The sequence below is a fragment of the Rhipicephalus sanguineus genome, unplaced genomic scaffold (assembly GCF_013339695.2).
Source record: "Rhipicephalus sanguineus isolate Rsan-2018 unplaced genomic scaffold, BIME_Rsan_1.4 Seq169, whole genome shotgun sequence".
Taxonomy (NCBI): domain Eukaryota; kingdom Metazoa; phylum Arthropoda; class Arachnida; order Ixodida; family Ixodidae; genus Rhipicephalus; species Rhipicephalus sanguineus.
In genome coordinates, this window is record NW_023614670.1 from 60,400 (window position 1) to 79,730 (window position 19,331).

Genomic DNA, 19,331 nt, shown 5'->3' on the forward strand with positions numbered 1-19,331 from the left:
AATGTGAAAGTAGTGTGTTCGGTCCCCACCAGCGGCGAGTTATTTTTTTTTTGTCTACCTTAACTAATTTTCTTTCAATGTCAAGTTTACTGGACTTCAGCTAAAACCTACAACTAACGCCCTAGCTTGCCATGGGTTCATTTTCTATTGTCTTCATTACATTGTAGCCAACAAACAAACAGCCTCCTTGATACATTCCCCTTCTTTCGTTCACTGTTACTAAAGCATTATTTAATTATAAATCAGATAGTAAATGGACGATGCATGAGCAAGACGTAATTTTCTTTTCACTCTGCGGATCTGCCGCCAAGGCATGTATAATAAAAAAATAAATAAAATAGGACACCAAGTAGATCGCTGTAAATTCATCAGTGATACACGGAGCACGTGACGAAGACGTCATGGGCCGTGAAAGGGCCAGAAGAGGAAATCGTTTCGGCTCCCCATATAATTAGGCGATAATACACGTTCGTTAGTGACACATCTGTGAGCTTGAAAAATAAACAAAAGCTAACTTTTCATACTTGTGCCTTATGGAACTTTTTAGGAGCAGAAGCGCTTGAATTTCTGCGCAATAGTTCACGTGTATATACGTGTTCGATGAGGATGCTGGACAGTTCGCATTATTTTTCCTCAAGAAAGTTTAGTTATCATAGTTCCAGCTTAGTCCCCTACATCATCTTTCTTCGTTTTGTGATCCATCTCCTGCCGCTCAGATGTAACATCCGTTAACGTGCACCAACTGGCCAAACAGCCAACCCTGGTCCAAATAAACGCATGGAGCCATGTCTGACACATATGTGCGCGTGCATTACAGGGGACATTAGACTTGAGTAACCCCTACGGGTACGGTGCAGTTTGTGGCAGTCTCTTTGCTTAATTCGCGAGATAACTGCCAAAGAAAATAATCACCTAGGTGGCTTGTCCTTCCAGTATAAGATCGCAACGTACACATACTCGGTGAAGACCTCGGATACATTCGGCAGTAGCATTACTGCGTTGTTTGTAATGTGACCCTTGCACCTTCTGCTGGCAACCTTGCATGCAAAGCACTCTTGAGAGGCAGCGTGTTTGCCTAGCTATACCAAGGAGTCAACGAAGGAGGGTGCTGTTCACAGCGCTGTGTTTTCCTTGTCGACGGCGGGCGCCTCTTTTCTTGCCTCACCCCTGCGACTCACGTACGCCAGACTGCGATGATACTTCGCCATACAGGAGTGCAAGGACCACGGTGGAGATAGGAAATCCCGGTGACGTTTGTTCGGTATATGAGCAATTCTGACATCGCAATAGGTGACATATCACTCAGTGTCGGTCACGCCATCGCCGTTATCGTGAAGGTGGTATTGTTCGCGATGTACTTTCTATGTTGTTTATTTTCCTTTAATAAAAGGTATCGTACAACAGCTTGTACGAATGGCTGTGTTATTACTCATTTGAGTGGTTCCACCAGCGCGCTACACGTTTGTGCAGAGCAAATTACAGACCACATTATCCTCTATCTGGTTTTCACATACGAGACTTAGTTCAACCACCTTGTGCTAATGCATTGTAGTACATGTCGGTGGACCTAGTGATTAGCTTTTCACCGTTTCTTCTCCCCGTTATTAAAGAAGGCGAATACAGTTGAAACTCCATCTAACGAAGTGATGAGCGCGCTCGAATAACTTCGTTAAACCGGGAAGTTCGTAATATCGATGAAGGAATTTTTCGGTCCTTCGAAATCTAAGGTTGTAACGTAGGGACACACGAAAGCTACCACGGCATTTTATTTGCCGCTAACACATGCCTGCGCATGTCCGCGAGGGCAACCCGGACGGAGAACCTCCCACGTCGAGCCTCCCATGTTAAGTCCGTTGTTACGGGCACGGGCCTGGCGCGGCCTTGTCAAAATAAAACTAGGGCAGTAGTTAGGGCTGCTAGATGTTTTAATGCGATAGCATTACAATGCATGTACGTCCGAAGAAGAACACGTCTGTGTCAAAATTAGAAAGAAGTACCGCATTTTCACTCATTTATTTCAGAAAAAACTTTGTTAAATCGGGTTTAGTTCTATGGTAAATCTGTTAGTTCGAGTTGATGACAACATTGGACCCTATGAGCACCTGCCGGAGGACTGAAAATTTCTTCGTTAGATGGAGAAATACTTAAAATCGAGTTTCCTTAGATTGAGTCCAAACTGTATAACATATAACATATACATATAACATATACGCGCAATGATAAGCAAATATGCACCTTCCGATGCCGAATAATCAAGTTATACAAATCTGTGCCGAGAATGGACTGGTAAGTGTCGATGCTTGTTTCCTTTCATTGTTACTCATCCTATTCCGATGTCTATAATATCGATGAAGCCTACGAACAAAACAGACTTTCCAAGTTACACGATTCTACATAATTACACATACATTCTCATAAGTAAGTTTTCAGACACCGGGTTCTCCGAAAGCGTTCAATTCTGAGCAATTCATGAGTTTATGCAGTAAAACCGCATAAATCTAGTGTATGCGTATATGCTCAAAGATTAGAATCCCAAAATACCCGACTCGGGTCCGAAGCTGCCAAGATAATAAGCCTCGTCCTTCGTAAACATCTGTGCTTGACTGTGCATAAACAGGCTGTCAACTCACCGCACAGACCCTCGTAGGCAGGTTGCGGCTTGTGCGGGCAGCTATTCGAACAGCAGGTGCCCTTGGGACAGCGGCTGCACGCCTGACCACTCATGTACACGTGACCTCCGTACTCGTTACCCCTGCGTTGTCGCCAAATGTATTTCAGTAAGGTTTAATCGCGCAACCATACGGCACTCCCCCACTGAAAAGTTCCCTATGTCATTCCAACAGCTCCGCATGTTTTCGTACGGAATCCATGTATGGTCCATATGTTTCCGTAATGGTCTTACGGAAACATTGTTGCAATTTGTTATTGAAATGACATACGTAATATTTCATTAGGGATATCCTGTCGAATTCCTTGCATTGAACATTCCAGGCAATTACAACTCATTTACCCCACCCGTACGTACCTCCCACTGCAGACAACTATCGGGACTCTGTGGGTACTGCCAGCCAGCCTAGGTGGCGCGATGACTCATTTTACACTTGTAAGAAGAAGCGGCAAGCTGTGAGTCAGCCATTAAATCTGATTTACCCTTTCTTCTGCATGTTACTCGTTAGGAACTATACGTAAGCGTCTTGCGTGTGGCACTGTAATAGTGGCAGTTGTCAGGGCAACGCTGGGTGAGGGGTTGGCGCTCACAAAAAAATTCGCGTCTCCGCTTGCATAACCTTGATCTGCAGCAGGCGCTGCAACATTAAGGCAAAAAGCTAAACCTGCCCAATGTCAATGAACCGAGAACATCTATATGCTGATCATTCCGCACAGGTCAGCTCAAGTAGGACGAGTGAGCAGTGACCAAATACAATAATTTCTCAAACGACCATATCTCATGCGTCTACACTAGCTGTGATGCCGCAGAGATGAGTGAGTACAACCTGCCGCAAAATATTATTAGCGCTTCTTCGTTCAATTGGTAATATGTAGAACGTGATTCGCGACATCCTACCTGGGATTCATGGTTACGCTGTCGTAGTATACCGCTGTAAGCAAAATTAACAAGATAAAACAAACACAAACGCACGCTGGCATGTAGTTGCAGAGGTACAAGCTGTTGCCGGTCTTGGCATAACAGTCTTTCCAGGCACAGCCGACCTTGTTCGATTTGCTCCAGAGAAGCTGCGCAGGACAAACGCCGCAGTTTGACTACGTGAGCGAAACGCGACAATATACATTACGGACACCCGTTGGCGTAAACAATATTGGACAATCGTATAAAAAGTGCATTTATTTCAATATATCCTATACTGTCAGCTTTGATAGCACAACTAACCGTCACGAGGTCACGAGCACACAAAACGCAAGCACACAAAACAAGAGAAAGAACGGGAGAAAATTATACATTAGTGCTGCGAAAGTCATGCAAGTACAATGCGGTTTTAAATATGTGCCCCTTTAATCGCCAGTTGTTTTGAACATTTTCATATATACCTATATAAGAGCTATTGCATTTCTTCTGCATTATAATTACAAAACATACCGACGAATAAACTAGGATTTTGAGAAACACATTAGTTTTACCTTTCAATAATAAACCTCACATCATCTGTCCTTTACTTAGCAGCACGCTTTCTATGTTTCTTTACAGCGAGTCTTTGTTATACGCCAAGGTATATATCATTTCATGATGTTGAATATGATTCGACGCTCTGGTACAGTAGAGTGACAGAAAGTTGAGCTAGCTGGCAAGGATTCTTCTTATATCTATAGTCTTCGGTGTATAGTATATCTATGGTATATCTACAGTTTATCTAAGCCGGGCAGAACGCCGCTGTAACTTCAGCGGCTTGGTCTGCTAATTAGGAAGTGAGGTATAGTACTAGTGAGCTTCTTGTTAGGGAAGGACCCACAGAGAAGTCCTTAACCTCATAGATGATCCCCAGGCGGCCGCACGAGCCGTCCGTGTTTGCGTTAGCGACAAGCGCTCAAGCGCGTTTATGTCTCAAGGCCGAACGTTGTCTATCCGAAGGCCCGATGCGGACGGGCGAGGGTCGTCACTGCCAGTGAAAGCAGGAAGTTGGCCCGCATAGTACGGTCCCTACGCATAGCGGACAATGAAAACGCACGCGTGAGCACGAATATATGAATGCCAGACAGGACGGCTTTCTTTTTTGTTGTGTTTCTGGCGTTTAAGTTGAATTTACGTGCATGCGAACAAACAAACAAACCAAAAAAAAAAACAAAACGTTTTTTGGGCTAGTTGGTTCATGACTTCTGAAGAAAAAAATCGTAGAGCAAAACGACACAGGGAAAGCCAGGCACACTGGACTGGCGCTAACTTCGAACTGTTGTTTTTTGAAGAAGCATGCGGATATAAACACACGGCCCTTGTGTCGTTTTGTGCTACGATTTTTTTTCTTCAGAAAACAAACACTCACAGGGTCCCTTGCGCATTCGCCTAGGACGACTCGAAGGCGAAAGCCATCTTTTTCTTCTCAGTAGATGTACTGTCTGCCCCGCCCCCCTCCGAAATATTTCTGCACCTACCGTGGTTTTGCGCTGCCTCCAGGATCGGAGGCATTGCAAGCTTTCTGCACCTCAGCTGGTTTTGCCCTGCTTCCGTGATCGGCACACCTTCGACCAAGCGTCGTCGTTTGTGATGATGTAATGATGCAGCGTCACCACGTCACGATGACGTGACGCTGACGTCATAATGACGTCACAGTGCTTGGCGATCTGTGACGCCATGATGACGTCGTACGGGGGACGTCATCATGTGATGATGATTTTTTGCCTCACTCGTGTTGACGAAGACGCCGCGGGACGCCGCTGACGGTCAATTTTCGCCTTTCACGAGGAATCTAAGGTTTTCGTCTTAAACTGACGGCGCTCTGTCGTGACGGTGCTGGGAATCTGTCTCTTCGACCGTACCAAAGAAAAAAGGTACAACCAAGCAACACGTAGCTTGAAGCGTAGTTCCTGAAGACCTGCCGAACACGTACTGTTGAAGAACTTAGTGTCGCAATAATCGGAGCGACTTGGCTCATGTAAAAGTTGAGAACATTCGACTGTTAGTTTTTTTAATGTATAAACACATTTGGCTTCGGTTTCACAAAAAGGAAGCGTGGCATTCTGTTATCGTTGCCTCATATGTATTTCTAGGGCTTTAAATACGACAATGTATGAAAATAAATAAACAATTTCTACTACAGCGGTTGGCAGGGGCGTAGCCAGAAATTTTTTTCGGGGGGGGGGGTCAACCATACTTTATGTATGTTCGTGCGTGCGTTTGTATGTGTGCGTGTATATATACGCAAGCAAACTTGAAAAATTTCGGGGCGGTTTGAACCCCCCCCCCCCTTGGCTACGCCCCTGGCGGTTGGTTCTGCACAATCGTGTTTCCATCTCTGCTATTCGCTTTGCACTCTACAGTGAGCGCGTTCTCAATGTCATTCTTGCACCGTCCATCATGCTTAGGCATTCGCGTGCATGAGCCTTTTTCGCACGTAAAACCTTAACAATTACTGTTATTATCACGTGCATATGCCAGTGGCATTTCGCCTTAGCAACAGCAGCCCGGAGGCGTGGGTCTGCGCACCTTACGCAACTGTTGGCTGACAGGCGATGTAATTACCTGGCTGAGCACGGAGACCTTCATGCGCACGGGCATACCGGGGCCGCTGGGCATCACGAAGTCGATGGGAGCCTGGCCCCAGAAGTTAACCGCACGGGTCCAGTTGGCGGGACCAGCCATGGCGTACAAGTTCTGTCCCGGCCTGTTGTCGAGACCTGGAAGGTCGCGGGCGCGCGTCCCGACGATATGTCACGGATGCTTCGTTATTCACATAACATACAGCTTACGCTGGAGGGAAGTTCTCGCAAGACATTTTGGCACAGAAAGGCTCGTGAACACAGTACTTATGTCAGTTTGGTGCTACAGGCACAACAGATTTTAAAGACATTCATATATGTTTCATCCTATACTTAGTACACACACAGCTCATCGACATTCTGTCGTTGACAGGGGTCACACGTATCTTTTGCCGTCGTGGTAAAGACAGCTAGGAGCCACATAGGGGGAGCGAATAATAATATCTGGGGTTTTACGTCCCAAAACCACGCTATGATTATGAGAGACGCCGTAGTGGAGGGCTCCGGAAATTTCGACCATCTGGTGTTCTTTAACGTGCACCTAAATCTAAGTACACGGGCCTTTACCATTTCGCCTCCATCGAAATGCGACCACCGCGGCCGGGATCGAATACGCGACTTTCGGGTCAGCAGCCGAGCACCGTAACCGCTATACCACCGCGGCGGACTAGGGGCAGCGAAGCTATCCTTGTTTCATCCTCTGCTGCTGTCTTAAGGCGAAAGCCTTATATGCCTCATCAAATGCGAAAATTGACCGTCAACGTCGGCGTCAACACGAGTGAGGCAAGAAAGCCATCACTTGACATCGTCGCTTGGTCAAAGGTGGGCCGATCACGGAGGCAGTGTAAAACCAGGTGAAGTGCAGAAAGCCTGCAATGCCTCCGATCTTGGAGGCAGTGCAAAGCCACGTTAATGCAGAAAGCTATAGTAAGAGCGCGGGGAGGGGGGGCATCAATATATCGACTGAGAAGATGGCTTTCGCCTTCGAGTCCTCTTAGGCGAATGCAAAAGGGACCCTGTGAGTTTTTTCCCCCTATCATCTCGCAAAAGCGTTGTCAAATACATACGCTGTGATACAAATACATACACAAATACATACACTGTGATTAATAGTTCACAGGAACTGCTTGTCTTCGATAGCTAAAACTTTACGGGAAACGAGAACTTGGGCAGGACATCAGATGCAGGCAGCATTAACGTACATATTAATATACTAACGAAGTGGAAAAGCTCGCAACAATATTGTGCTTGCAGGAAGCTGCGACCCTAGCGGAGTGTTCAAAACTGCAGATTCGTACGGCTGCTGAAGAGGGAGAACAGTAGCGGAGGTTTAAGACCATTGTTTGAGAAAACGGCGCAACAGAGAAGACGAAAAGACTTTTTAACTACGCGAACACAAGCGCAGACTAAAGCTTTATTCAAAAGCGCTGACCAAATATATACACACACGTGGCTACACAAAACAAAGAAAAAGAAAGCCAGCGGAAATCAAAAGGAAAATTAAGATACAAGATTTATTTTATCCTGCAACGCAACCGAAGAAAAACTGATACATTCTTCTTTTCTGATTTTGGTTATGTCATGTCTCGATAACCTCGCGAGCTATCTCGTCATGATGGTTTGCAATATTACTTGTTAGGTTGAACTGGGGCGCGCAGCCGCATTTCTCGCAGTGCTGAGCAATCTGCGATAGGCCATCACACCGTAGGCCAGCCTCATGCTTCTTTAATCTGACATTTACACACCTATACCAGTCTGGCCTCAGAGCCGCAGGACAGCGGAAGATTGTGAACCACACCCATGGCACAACTGATAGCTTGAGTTCTGTGCTTTAGACCAAAGCCTACCGTCTTCTTTACTTTCTTTGCCTTTGCTCGTTAAGAATTAGAAGAAAATTAAAGCGTACTGCGTCGAATTTTTTCACTGTTGCCGACATCGACGACCGCGTGCCCACGACTGTAGCTCTATACTTGCGTGCAGGTAAGGAAATTATCCAGCACATTATTTCAAGGACGTATTACGAAATTTAGGGTAGACCCGTGCTCGAAATGCGAAGCGTGGCACTTTGGCAAAACGAAAAAAGAAAGGAAGAAAGGAGCATTTTAAAGCAAGCAAAAGTAGCTGTAAAGAACGGCTGGAAATGTAATCTTAAGGGATCGTGCAAGGTTCAAGAGAACCAGCGATACCAGCCCGCCTCCACCACCCCTGAGTTCTCGTGTTGACACAGTGCAAACACGACATCAGCGTATCGGCACTGCACGCGTCCGATAAGCGAAAACGGTGTCGTGCTTGCCCTTAAAAGGCACGATAAGGAAGAGCACACTCGGCTAGATTTAATAAGTTGCGTGCTTGTCAAGCGAGAAACGTATCTCTTCGTAACGCTGCAAGATTTCGGGAGGCCATCTAAGGACTGTATCAATAATTTATTGACAACAAAGGATAACAATGTGCTGTAATCAAAGGCGAGGCCTAGAGCGTGTATTAAAAAAACTTAGAAAGTGATGTCACTTTAATATCGCATAAGAAAAAATCTCAGTCAATCTAGAGATAGCGATTTTCCTATAGCAAGGGCGACCAGCTGACGGCAACAAAAGATACTCAAAGAAACCCCCAGAAAACACTCTAAAACATAGTAAGTAAAAACTACATGCTCTGTGAATACGGCCCCGTTAGTACGCTCTTCTGAACCCGTGCATCTTGAACGTGCGACAATACGTCGAAGTCCACAACGTCCTGTACTAATTGGCCAACCACCATTGGCGTAGCCAAGGGGGGTGGGGGGTTCAAGTGGGCCCACCCGCCCCTCCCGAAATTTTCAATTTTGCACGTACATATAGAGGCCCACATGCAAACACACGCACGAACATACATATAGGGTGGTTAAACTCCTCTCTCCCGAAAAAGTTTCTCGCTGAGCCTCTGCTAACGACATATCGCCATTCTTCGCTTGCAGAATTTAACAGAGGACTTTCGTTCTGTTCGCTAGTAGGCAACTGAAATATAGCCCGACCGCCTCAATCACCCCCCCCCCCCCCCCTTAAAAAAAAAGGATCCGCACCACGCTAGATTCGGCTAGGCAAACGGATACTGTCTCGTAGTACAAGCTCTCATCTTCTGAACTCGGTGACAACAGGGAATTCGTAAAATCTCAAAGCTCGAAACTGTCAGATTTTATCGAGTTCGTTATTTTATAGTGCGCACAAAATCCATAAGCAGGCATTATTATGCACCACTGCACAATATAGAAACAGGAACTAAAAATTGGCCGCGTATCTGCGTGCTTCGCTGCAAATGTCGTGTAAAGACGATAGAAGAGGCGCTGTGTGAGATATGGACGCCATCTGGCAATATGTCGGGAAACATGAGTGCTGTGTTGCGTGCTGGTAGTCCCGGCGCAGCAGCAGGCGAAGACCGGCGGTGACCAACGCGACCGGCGGGGACGCCAGCCAGCCCGAAAACGCGGTTTGGCGCGAATCGCTGAAGCAGTGAAACGTCCGCACTCAACGAGTACTCTCCACACACTCTTTTATTTACACGTCGCCTGGGTAAAACAGGAACGCCAGAGCGGCGCCCACAACCGGCAGCCTGAAGGCCGCCCACAACGCTGCTCTTTCATTTTTTAAATATTTTTTTTCACCTTCTTGGCCTTCTCAAAACTAAAGTTTTTCAACACCAACCCATGGCGTTCGTACAGTGCAATACAGAACCGAAACCGAAACACAACAATGAGCTCGTGCGAAGGGCACGGAGGCAGGCAAATTTCAGCGCCATCGCATTTCCAGCTTTGTTGAAACAGCGCTCACTAGACGACGACGAAGTAAAAGAAGGCACACGACAGGCAGCGCCTGTCCTGTGCCTTCTTTTACTTCGTCGTCGTCTAGTGAGCGCTGTTTCAACAAAGATGAACGCATACCAACTCGCTCAAGCTTCCATTCTTATGCATTTTCAGCGCAGCTTAAGAAACTAGGGTCCTTAAAATTACGTATGTATGCATTTTCTATTGAAGGAACACGCCACCTAATACTTAACTAGTGATGTTGCACCTCAGATATGCATGATATTTACTTTTTGATCGACAACGTTCACAAGTATGAACAGCCGTACCAGTTCAAGACGGCTGGCCCTTGGGCAAGTGGTTCAACTTTGGCCGAGTGGCTGAATCGAGGGACGTGCCGACAAACAGAAAGACAGACAGACAGAAAGACAGACCAAAATTTCTGCGTTTAAGTTCCCCAAGAAAGAAATATGGCCAACTCACCGATGTTGCAGCCAATGCAGCCAGGCTCGAACACGCAGTTCTCCAAGTGGGTCTTGGCAAGCTCCTCCAGCTCATTACTGTAGCTCTGCATGCAGCACGCATATATGCTTACATCGCTCAAATTAAGTGGATACAAATGACAACGGGTTCAGAAGCGTGGTTCAGAGCTTTCAGCCAGTAAAAATTAAAAAAAGCCGGTACAACTAACTCGGGTTGCTTTCCTTGTGTAACAGTCCGGCAGCAGTGCACAAAGCGATCTGACGGCTAAAACACATCTGCAATTCTTTGCAGGAAATTTCCACGTGTACGCTTCGGTTGCACGCTACAGCAAAACCACCCTTCATCGACGTATGGCCTGCAACGCATCGAGAACCGGCATCTTGACGCTGCTAGCCTGATTGCTGGAACAAGCTATCACGGAGTCGGCGCAGAAGGCTGTCAGCTGATTCTCGGCTGGCTTTATAAGCGCTGGGATTCTCGTCTCCCGCACAGTCCGGCAGCAGTGCACAAAGCGATCTGACGGCTAAAACACATCTGCAATTCTTTGCAGGAAATTTCCACGTGTACGCTTCGGTTGCACGCTACAGCAAAACCACCCTTCATCGACGTATGGCCTGCAACGCATCGAGAACCGGCATCTTGACGCTGCTAGCCTGATTGCTGGAACAAGCTATCACGGAGTCGGCGCAGAAGGCTGTCAGCTGATTCTCGGCTGGCTTTATAAGCGCTGGGATTCTCGTCTCCCGCACAGTCCGGCAGCAGTGCACAAAGCGATCTGACGGCTAAAACACATCTGCAATTCTTTGCAGGTAAGGAAGAGGTCTCCCTCTACTACTTTCCTTGCTTTTTTGCACTGCTGCCGGACAAACATTTTTGCTTTGAAACTTGTTAGCGGAAGTTCCTATAATGAATAAGGGTGACAAGAAAGAAATCGCAACGTTAATCTCTGATTTTCAACGGGAAGTACGAGCCGAGATAAGGTCACTAAAAGATAGCCTGAAATTTTGCTGCGATACATGTGATGAAGTAAAGGAAATAGGAACCGATATCAAGGCACTAAGAGCGGAAATAAAAGAACTGGTTTCTCAGAACGAAAAACTAAAAGCCGAGAACCATCGGCTTGAAAAGAAAGTTGAAGAACTTGAGCAATATCAAAGAAGTAACAATCTTGAGATAAAGGGTGTACCAGAGGAACTTGACTCAACTGTCGTCGTGAAAAAGATAGGTGAGCTTGTGGGCGAGCCAATATCTGACAATGACATCGACATCTGTCACAGGGTGTCGACGGCAAAAAGGAATGAACGGAACATTGTTGTCAGGCTCATCTCGCGCAACAAACGTAATGCGGTGCTCGCAAAAGCAAAGAAACAGAGGATCCTTTCTAGTCACCTCGATTACGAGGGAGCGGAAAGCGTTATTTATGTTAACGAGCACCTGACGCGACAGAACAAGCAGCTTCTTGGCGCAGCCTTAGCGAAAAAGAAATCTGCCAAATGGAAATTTGTATGGTCAAGTGGAGGAAAAATTCTTGCGCGCAAAGATGAAACATCTGATGTAATCCGGATAGCAAGCACAATTGATTTAGATCTCATTAGGTAAAGGAAGGAAAAGAGAAGGGAAAGGCGGTTCTTTTTTTTTTTCTTTTTTTCCAGGTAACAGCTTTTTCTTTCTTTCTCAGTTCACCATGTCGACTATAGAAACAACAATACCAATAAATAATGATGCCTCCTTTACCATACTACACCAAAATATAAGAAGTATTAGGAACAAGCATGAAGCATTCGATGTCTTTATGAGTTCTCTTCACGCGGACATCGATGCAATACTGTTTACAGAGACATGGCTTTGTAATACTGACATGTCTCCTGAGTTCACTAATTATAGCATAGCACGCTTGGATCGTGCAGGAAGAGGTGGAGGGTTGGCTATATACCTCCGGCAGCAATATTGTTTTCAAATGCTTGATGATCTGTCTATGAGTAATGGTGACATAGAGTGCCTAGCAATAGAAACAAATTCTTTTTTACTTGCCGTGGTATATAGACCCCCCAACTGGCTATAAGCGGCATTTCTCAGTCATATGGAACAACTCATGCATTGTTTTAATGACATAAAAAAACCCTATTTTATCATGGGTGATGTGAACATTAACATGATGAGTGAAGAGTTGTATGCGCTTGATTTGAAAAACCTTGTAGCATCATATGGATGTCAGAATGCCATTATATATCCAACTCGTATTACCCACAATAGCTCCACGTCACTTGACGTGTGTATAACAAACCTAAATAGCTGTGATTACACCTCGGGCATACTGTGCTCAGACTTAAGTGACCACCTACCTATCTACATTTCTACACAAAACCTGCTGCATAAAACTAAACGCCCAAGGCTTGCGCGGTACAGATGCATCAATGACAAATCACTGCTTAAGTTTGCCGAATTAATTGAAAGTGCTGACTGGTCACCTGTGTATGTGCAATGCAATCCAGATAGCGCATATAATACTTTCCTAGTTATCTTCCTTGAGTGCTACGATATTGCTTTCCCGACACAACAGATCAGAACACGAAAGGGTAAGAACAGAAAACCATGGATAAACAGCGACCTCTTGAAACGAATCAAGCAGAAAAACACGCTTTTTCACAGATTTCTTGCTACTAGAGATATTGCAATACTGCGTGAATTCAAGCAATTCCGCAACAAGCTAAATAGTGACACTAGGAAGGCTAAACTTGCCTATTATGAAGCCATCTTTTCACGTATAAAATCAGAACCGGCAAAAATATGGAAACAGGTTAATTCCTTAACTGGGAGAACAGCAGCATCAAATACACCTAAACAAGTAAAAGTCAACAATATCATTCTAGAGGGCAAGGAACTGGCGAACGCGATTAACCAATACTTTGTAAATGTGGCTGTTTGTGATGAAGTGACAACACAATATGAAAATGAAACAAGTAGTTGCTTGAAGTCTCTCGTACTGCACGAAGTATTACCAGAGGAAGTCTACCGATATATAAAAGAACTAAGGACAAACGTTGCGAGTGGTTATGATGACGTAAAGGTGGCTCCAGTTAAAGCCGTCGCATCTATACTTAGTCCCGTATTAGCATATCTCATAAATTATTCCTTTCTGATTGGAATCTTCCCAACAAAACTTAAGGTGGCCAAAGTTACACCCATTCATAAAGGTGGCAACACTAGTGAATTAACAAATTATCGTCCGATATCCGTATTACCTGTCTTCTCAAAAATTTATGAAAAATGTATAAATGCGCGCCTTATGAAATATCTTGAGAAATACAACATCTTATCACCGCATCAATATGGTTTTCGCAAAAATAAAACAACGGAAGAGGCACTAATTGATGTAAAAAGCCGCATAATAGAAAATATTGAAAATAAAATGTTCACGTTAGGTGTCTTCCTTGACCTGCGTAAAGCGTTCGATTCTGTTGACCATCATATTCCACTGTTGAAATTAAGCTGCTATGGAATTCGAGGAGTAGTCTCTGATTTATTTAAAAGCTACTTATCATCCAGACAACAATTTGTTAGTATAGACAGTGAAAAATCCGAGTATTTAAGCATAAAGAAAGGAGTTCCACAAGGGTCCATTTTAGGCCCCGTACTTTTCCTTTTATATATAAATGATATTACAGAGGTCCAGTATACACCCGAAATTAAAATGTTCGCTGACGACACAAGTATATTTTTCACAGGCTCCACCATTCAGGAAGTAGAAGCTTCAACAAATACATACCTCTCGAAACTTTCAGGTTGGCTAACAAAAAACAAACTAAAATTAAACACGCAAAAAACCAAATTTATTATGTTCAGGCCCATTAACAAGCGCATCAGTGATAATATAGTAATTTCGTTTAACGATCAGCGACTCGAACAAGTCAGCACACAAAAATTCCTGGGAGTCTGGTTTCACGAGCACTTATCATGGACACCGCACGTCAATAGTCTCTTGGCAGATCTAGCTCGTTCTGTAGGGTGCTTGAGTAAGATCGCTTTCCTCCTCCCTTCGTGGCTATCTAAATCATTGTATTATAGCATGTTTTACTCCAAACTTCTATACGGAATGCTTGTATGGGGAACAACAACTAAGACCAATTACGACAGAATATACATCTTGCAAAAGCGCATGCTCCGTATAATAGAAAAATATAAAGGTCATCCCAAGGACCTAGACACTCAGCCGCTTTTTCTTAAACATGAAATTCTATCTGTTAGGAAAGCATATAACCTTAAGCTGATGCAACACATTCATAAGCATAAACTACAGGATTCCTTCCCACGCATTGTATCAACAAAATACGGCTTCAGAAATTCTACCCGCAAAACCAAGAAAACACGCACGAACTATGGCAAGCAGGCTATTGATTATAAGATTGTACAATTGCTAAACCTTCACGAATCGAATATAGACTTTACACTGAAAACAAAAAAATTTAAATGTCATCATAAATCATTTCTTCTTTCGACTAACGTCATAGTGGATCCATAGGCATTTACATTTAGAAATACTTGTATACTTAGTTGATTCCTTTTTTTTTCTTTGCTGTGAACAATGATATTAAAACAGAATCGTTTGATTCCAATATTGTTTTCTCTTTATGAAAATTATATTCCGAATGTATATTATGTAGAAAGAAGCCTGTTTCTTGTAAAACATTTTTGTGTATGTATGCAGAAGTAAGCACGTTCTGAATGTATAAATCGTTGTGAATGTATATGTATGAAAAAAAAAACATGAATATGATAGCATAAAACCAAGTAATATCTCATACTACTGAAATGTGTATAATATGTGTATAATATGTCACTTATTTGTATATGTGTATGTTACTGATGTGTAAATGTGTATGATGTGGCACTGACGCAGACTGTATCAGGAGGTCAAGACCTCGTCAGGCTATTTAGCCTTTAGTCTTTGCCTCCCGCAGGGAAATTTTGTATTTTTTTTCCTGCAAAATAAACAATGTTCAATGTTCAAAGAGCATCATTAGAATGACACTGAATGAAAACAATGTTACTTGCATGACAACTGACACCCTGCATTAGGGACATTAGCCATAATTTAACCAACAATGGTCAACGTTAGCCAGTGCTAGTAGCATGCGAGTAAATGCGGTAGGTCTGGGCGCCATAACTTATAGGACAGAGCTCAGAATCTTGAGGGGGGAGGGGGAACTTCTACATACGTCGTCGCATATAAAATGTTTTGGTCGCAAGCAAACTACATTAGAACTCATGTCTGGAACCTGGGTAGGTATGCCTGTTTGTAGGAACCTGAATTCTCTGCATTCGTGTTGTTGTGTTGCATAGATGTACCTTTCCTCCCTTTTTGCATGCTGCCTTCTTTTTGTGAGCATTAAGAGCTCGCATACAACGTTAAATGAAGGCCATTCCGCGGAGTGCCCAAAGTAATGGTAATGCAGTCTGCCCACCGATAGTGGTTTCTTAACTTTTGTCTTTACATAATTACATTTCGCAGTACGCAGCACTTAATTAGGAGTGCAGAAACTTGAGTACACAGATAATTTATGAGAGATATTTGTGTAAGTCAGCTTTTAACACTATAGATAGGAGCATTTATATGGAAAAAAATAACATATGCATTACGCAGCAATAAGAGAATATCTAGGCATGCTGGCTTTATCGAAGGTGGGGAATATACATATTCTGTAAAAACGCCGGCAAGCAAATCATCAGAAAGTCTAGGTTTGCCATTCACAAGGTTCCCAGGAGGATGACGGCGCCATACAATATGGTCGGCAGACTGTTAGCAATAACAGACATACGCATGTTATACGCTTAAAACCTCTAGCGCTTGCGATATTCCCCGTTATTTGTCACTGGCCGTTTCTCAACTGCCTTCGCTTCAATAAAACACGCCATTATTAGTGACGACCACAGTATGGTATCGTACTCCTGTAGATATTGTATTAGACCGGTGGTTGCTTTTCGTGTTTGTGTCACGTACATGCCACATTTCTTTAAATGTTGTATTCACAAAATTTACACATGCTTTGGACAGCTTAACCCTTTCCGTCTACGGCTTCTGATCTACTGAGATGGGCAACAGCGGGCAAACAAGAAAAGCGTTGGCCATAAAACTAATTTTTGGTAAAGTGTACTTGTCTTCGCCAGAATACATCCACCAACAATACTTAAACTCGAGAGGGAACGCCTCCGTGTAGGTCCGATACTGCGGCAAGAAAACTTGCCTTCGTCATGAGGGTAAGGCCCTAACCTGAAGAAGAAAAATTTACTTGCTGGAATGTGAACCTGGCTGAGGCTTTCCTCCTTGGCCTGCTGTTGATCAGTGCAGAGTGCAAAGAATTGGTGGCAAGTGCAACGCATTTATTTTCAGGCGAAGCTTGTTATGAGTTACAGACTTCACTGGCGGCGTTGGTGTACACAAAAAACCCGGCGCAGACAAGCGTAGAGAAATGCGGCCCTCGAAGATGCGCCGTTCAAATGTGCATTTGTACGCGCCGTTTTCCAATAACTGATTCTCTCTCGATCATGGGCTAGACGGCGATCTGAGCCGCTTCTGAATGGCAGTATGATCTTTTATCGAGGTCACCTGTCACTTCACGTTGCCACATTTCTTTGCTGCCTGGATATGAACGCACGACCGTCGTTGTTGCCTGTAGCAACTGAAGTGTTGCGCTGCCAAGCACGTAGATGGAGGTCAAAAGCACGGCACGGAGGAAGGAAACAGATCAGAGGAAGCAGATAGATAGATAGATAGATAGATAGATAGATAGATAGATAGATAGATAGATAGATAGATAGATAGATAGATAGATAGATAGATAGATAGATAGATAGATAGATAGATAGATAGATAGATAGATAGATAGATAGATAGATAGATAGATAGATAGATAGATAGATAGATAGATAGATAGATAGATAGATAGATAGATAGATAGATAGATAGATAGATAGATAGATAGTATGACGGGCACGTATACACGCCAAGCTTCCCGATAGGGGAAGGACTCCTGAATTTTTTGCATTGTCGTGTCTTTTTCCCGTGGTGTTCTGCGAGAACATAGGGTGTTCTGCGTTACGACATTGTTTACTTTACAATCACACTGAAGACGCTCACCATCTGCTGCATGTCGGAGGCAGCGGGCCAGTTCTTCAGCTGGCCTAGGGCCACCGAATTTCGTATCTCGTTGTGCAGCTGGACAACGGTCGCGCGCTCTTCGTCGCTCATTGCCGCGCATCGGACGCTGCAGAGCAGCAGCAGCGCGGCGGCTTGCACGAACAGCACGAACCAGAGCGGCAGCATCGTCGCGCGGCGCCTGCGGCATATCGTCGTACGTATATGCGTAAGAAAAACAATTTATTCAGACTTTCTGCTGCTTGGATTCCGCAAAAAAATTTCTCTTGCGACACTCAGCGCACCCGCCAAATGACATTCACGCTCACCAGCGGGGCGCGTGACAGACATATGGCGCTCTTCACAATTCTTTATATAGCGAGGATGTCAAATACCTGTGAAAGATCCACACGAACGGCTATACAAATGTATCGCGATTGCATACAGTCCATCTATGCTTCTGTGCCAGGACGTCTGTCCGTGGCGTAGCGGCAGGCCACCGCTCTTCCGCGTCTCATGGGGTTGTGAACTGAAACCAGTAAGCTTAGATGAATTTCTATACCATAGCACAGGCTTTAAAAAGGAGCAGTGGGCGGCACATCTCAACAGCTCGGACCCGGAAACGCAATCCGCTCCTTCTTCTCTCTTCATTAATCTAGATTGTTTTTTCAAACATACTGTATATTTCTTGACTTCTCCAAAACATTCCACAACGGACTACTACTTCGTGGACTATGAGCTCTAAACATTGGCCGTATTGTAATTAATTGGATCTGCGCCATAACCTTCTCCGTTATCCACGAACGGTCCTTGTCTAGAAGTTCATCCTCTACTGACAGCGACCCATCATAGCTGCCACGCTTAGCCCCCATCGGCTACAAATGTAGATGTAACATTCCTTGCCCGCCAACACAGCCATGTCTTCAAAGCGGTCCTGTACTACCCTGAGGACATCTGGCTATTCTGAACAGCCGGTTGGATAGGCCTCCTGTCCCTCACCAGGACTTGAGACGCAGCTATTCTCTACCTATTCCTGTCTACTATACCTCTTGCAATCTTTTTCTCCACCAATCTCTTCCACGTATATTCCGAACCGAACTCCCATCAAGGGCCGGTGAAATAGCATTGTTTCTCCCCCTGTTTCACTCTCATTTTACCTTGTGCTGAACCAAACCTAGAACTAACATTGTGGTCAGCGATATCTTTTACATATCGTAATAAATTTCCGAAATCTTCATTTATACCATGTAAGCTAAAGCTCTAATGAAAGATAAAACATATGCCTAAAACAGTGCGCTTAAATGTCTGCTTTATAACAATGTACGCGCTTATAGGCGTGCGCAGGATTCCCCTTGGGGGGGGGGGGGGGCGGCGAATGTTTATCGCAGCGCCCCCTCCCCCTATTAAGTCAAAGTATGGGGCAGGCATTGCGCCTCCCTTCTTAGGTGACTCTCTCGCGCTTTTAGTGCATGCCTGTGCACACACTAAAGGTACTAAACACAAATATGCCGTACCTACAAGCCGAAACAGCCATCATTACTTGGTAGGATAAAGAGTGTCTTTATACACACAAAGATCGCGGACTGCACGTGTGCCAGATATCTTCTAAAAGCTCTAGCCATGACCCTAGCCCACCGAGCATGTACCGCGCATGCTCTGTTGAGCGGGAACACGCGATAGCGGCGGCGGCACGTTCATAATATTGCTATAGCTATGATAAGTACACCAATTTAC

General features: G+C 44.5%; 1 protein-coding gene across 1 annotated transcript; it reads right to left on the reverse strand.

Annotated features, from left to right (window-relative positions):
- Window positions 1-2,517: 2,517 nt before the first annotated feature.
- Window positions 2,518-17,797, reverse strand: LOC119376609 (CRISP/Allergen/PR-1-like). Its single transcript, XM_037646391.2, has 5 exons — window positions 17,601-17,797; window positions 10,466-10,550; window positions 6,191-6,345; window positions 3,641-3,735; window positions 2,518-2,752 (listed from the first exon to the last, which is right to left on the reverse strand). The coding sequence occupies exons 1-5, from the start codon at window positions 17,784-17,786 to the stop codon at window positions 2,518-2,520; spliced, it is 756 nt and encodes a 251-aa protein (XP_037502319.2). The 5' UTR covers window positions 17,787-17,797.
- Between the last annotated feature and the right edge of the window lie 1,534 nt (window positions 17,798-19,331).

Excerpts from the sequence above, each read along its gene's own strand:
- LOC119376609 (XM_037646391.2), bottom strand. The coding sequence starts at position 17,786 with ATGCTGCCGCTCTGGTTCGTGCTGTTCGTGCAAGCCGCCGCGCTGCTG. Across the intron at positions 10,551-17,600 it reads CCTCCGACATGCAGCAGATG|AGCTACAGTAATGAGCTGGA; the intron begins GTGAGCGTCTTC and ends TGCTGCATGCAG. Across the intron at positions 6,346-10,465 it reads CTGCATTGGCTGCAACATCG|GTCTCGACAACAGGCCGGGA; the intron begins GTGAGTTGGCCA and ends GCGACCTTCCAG.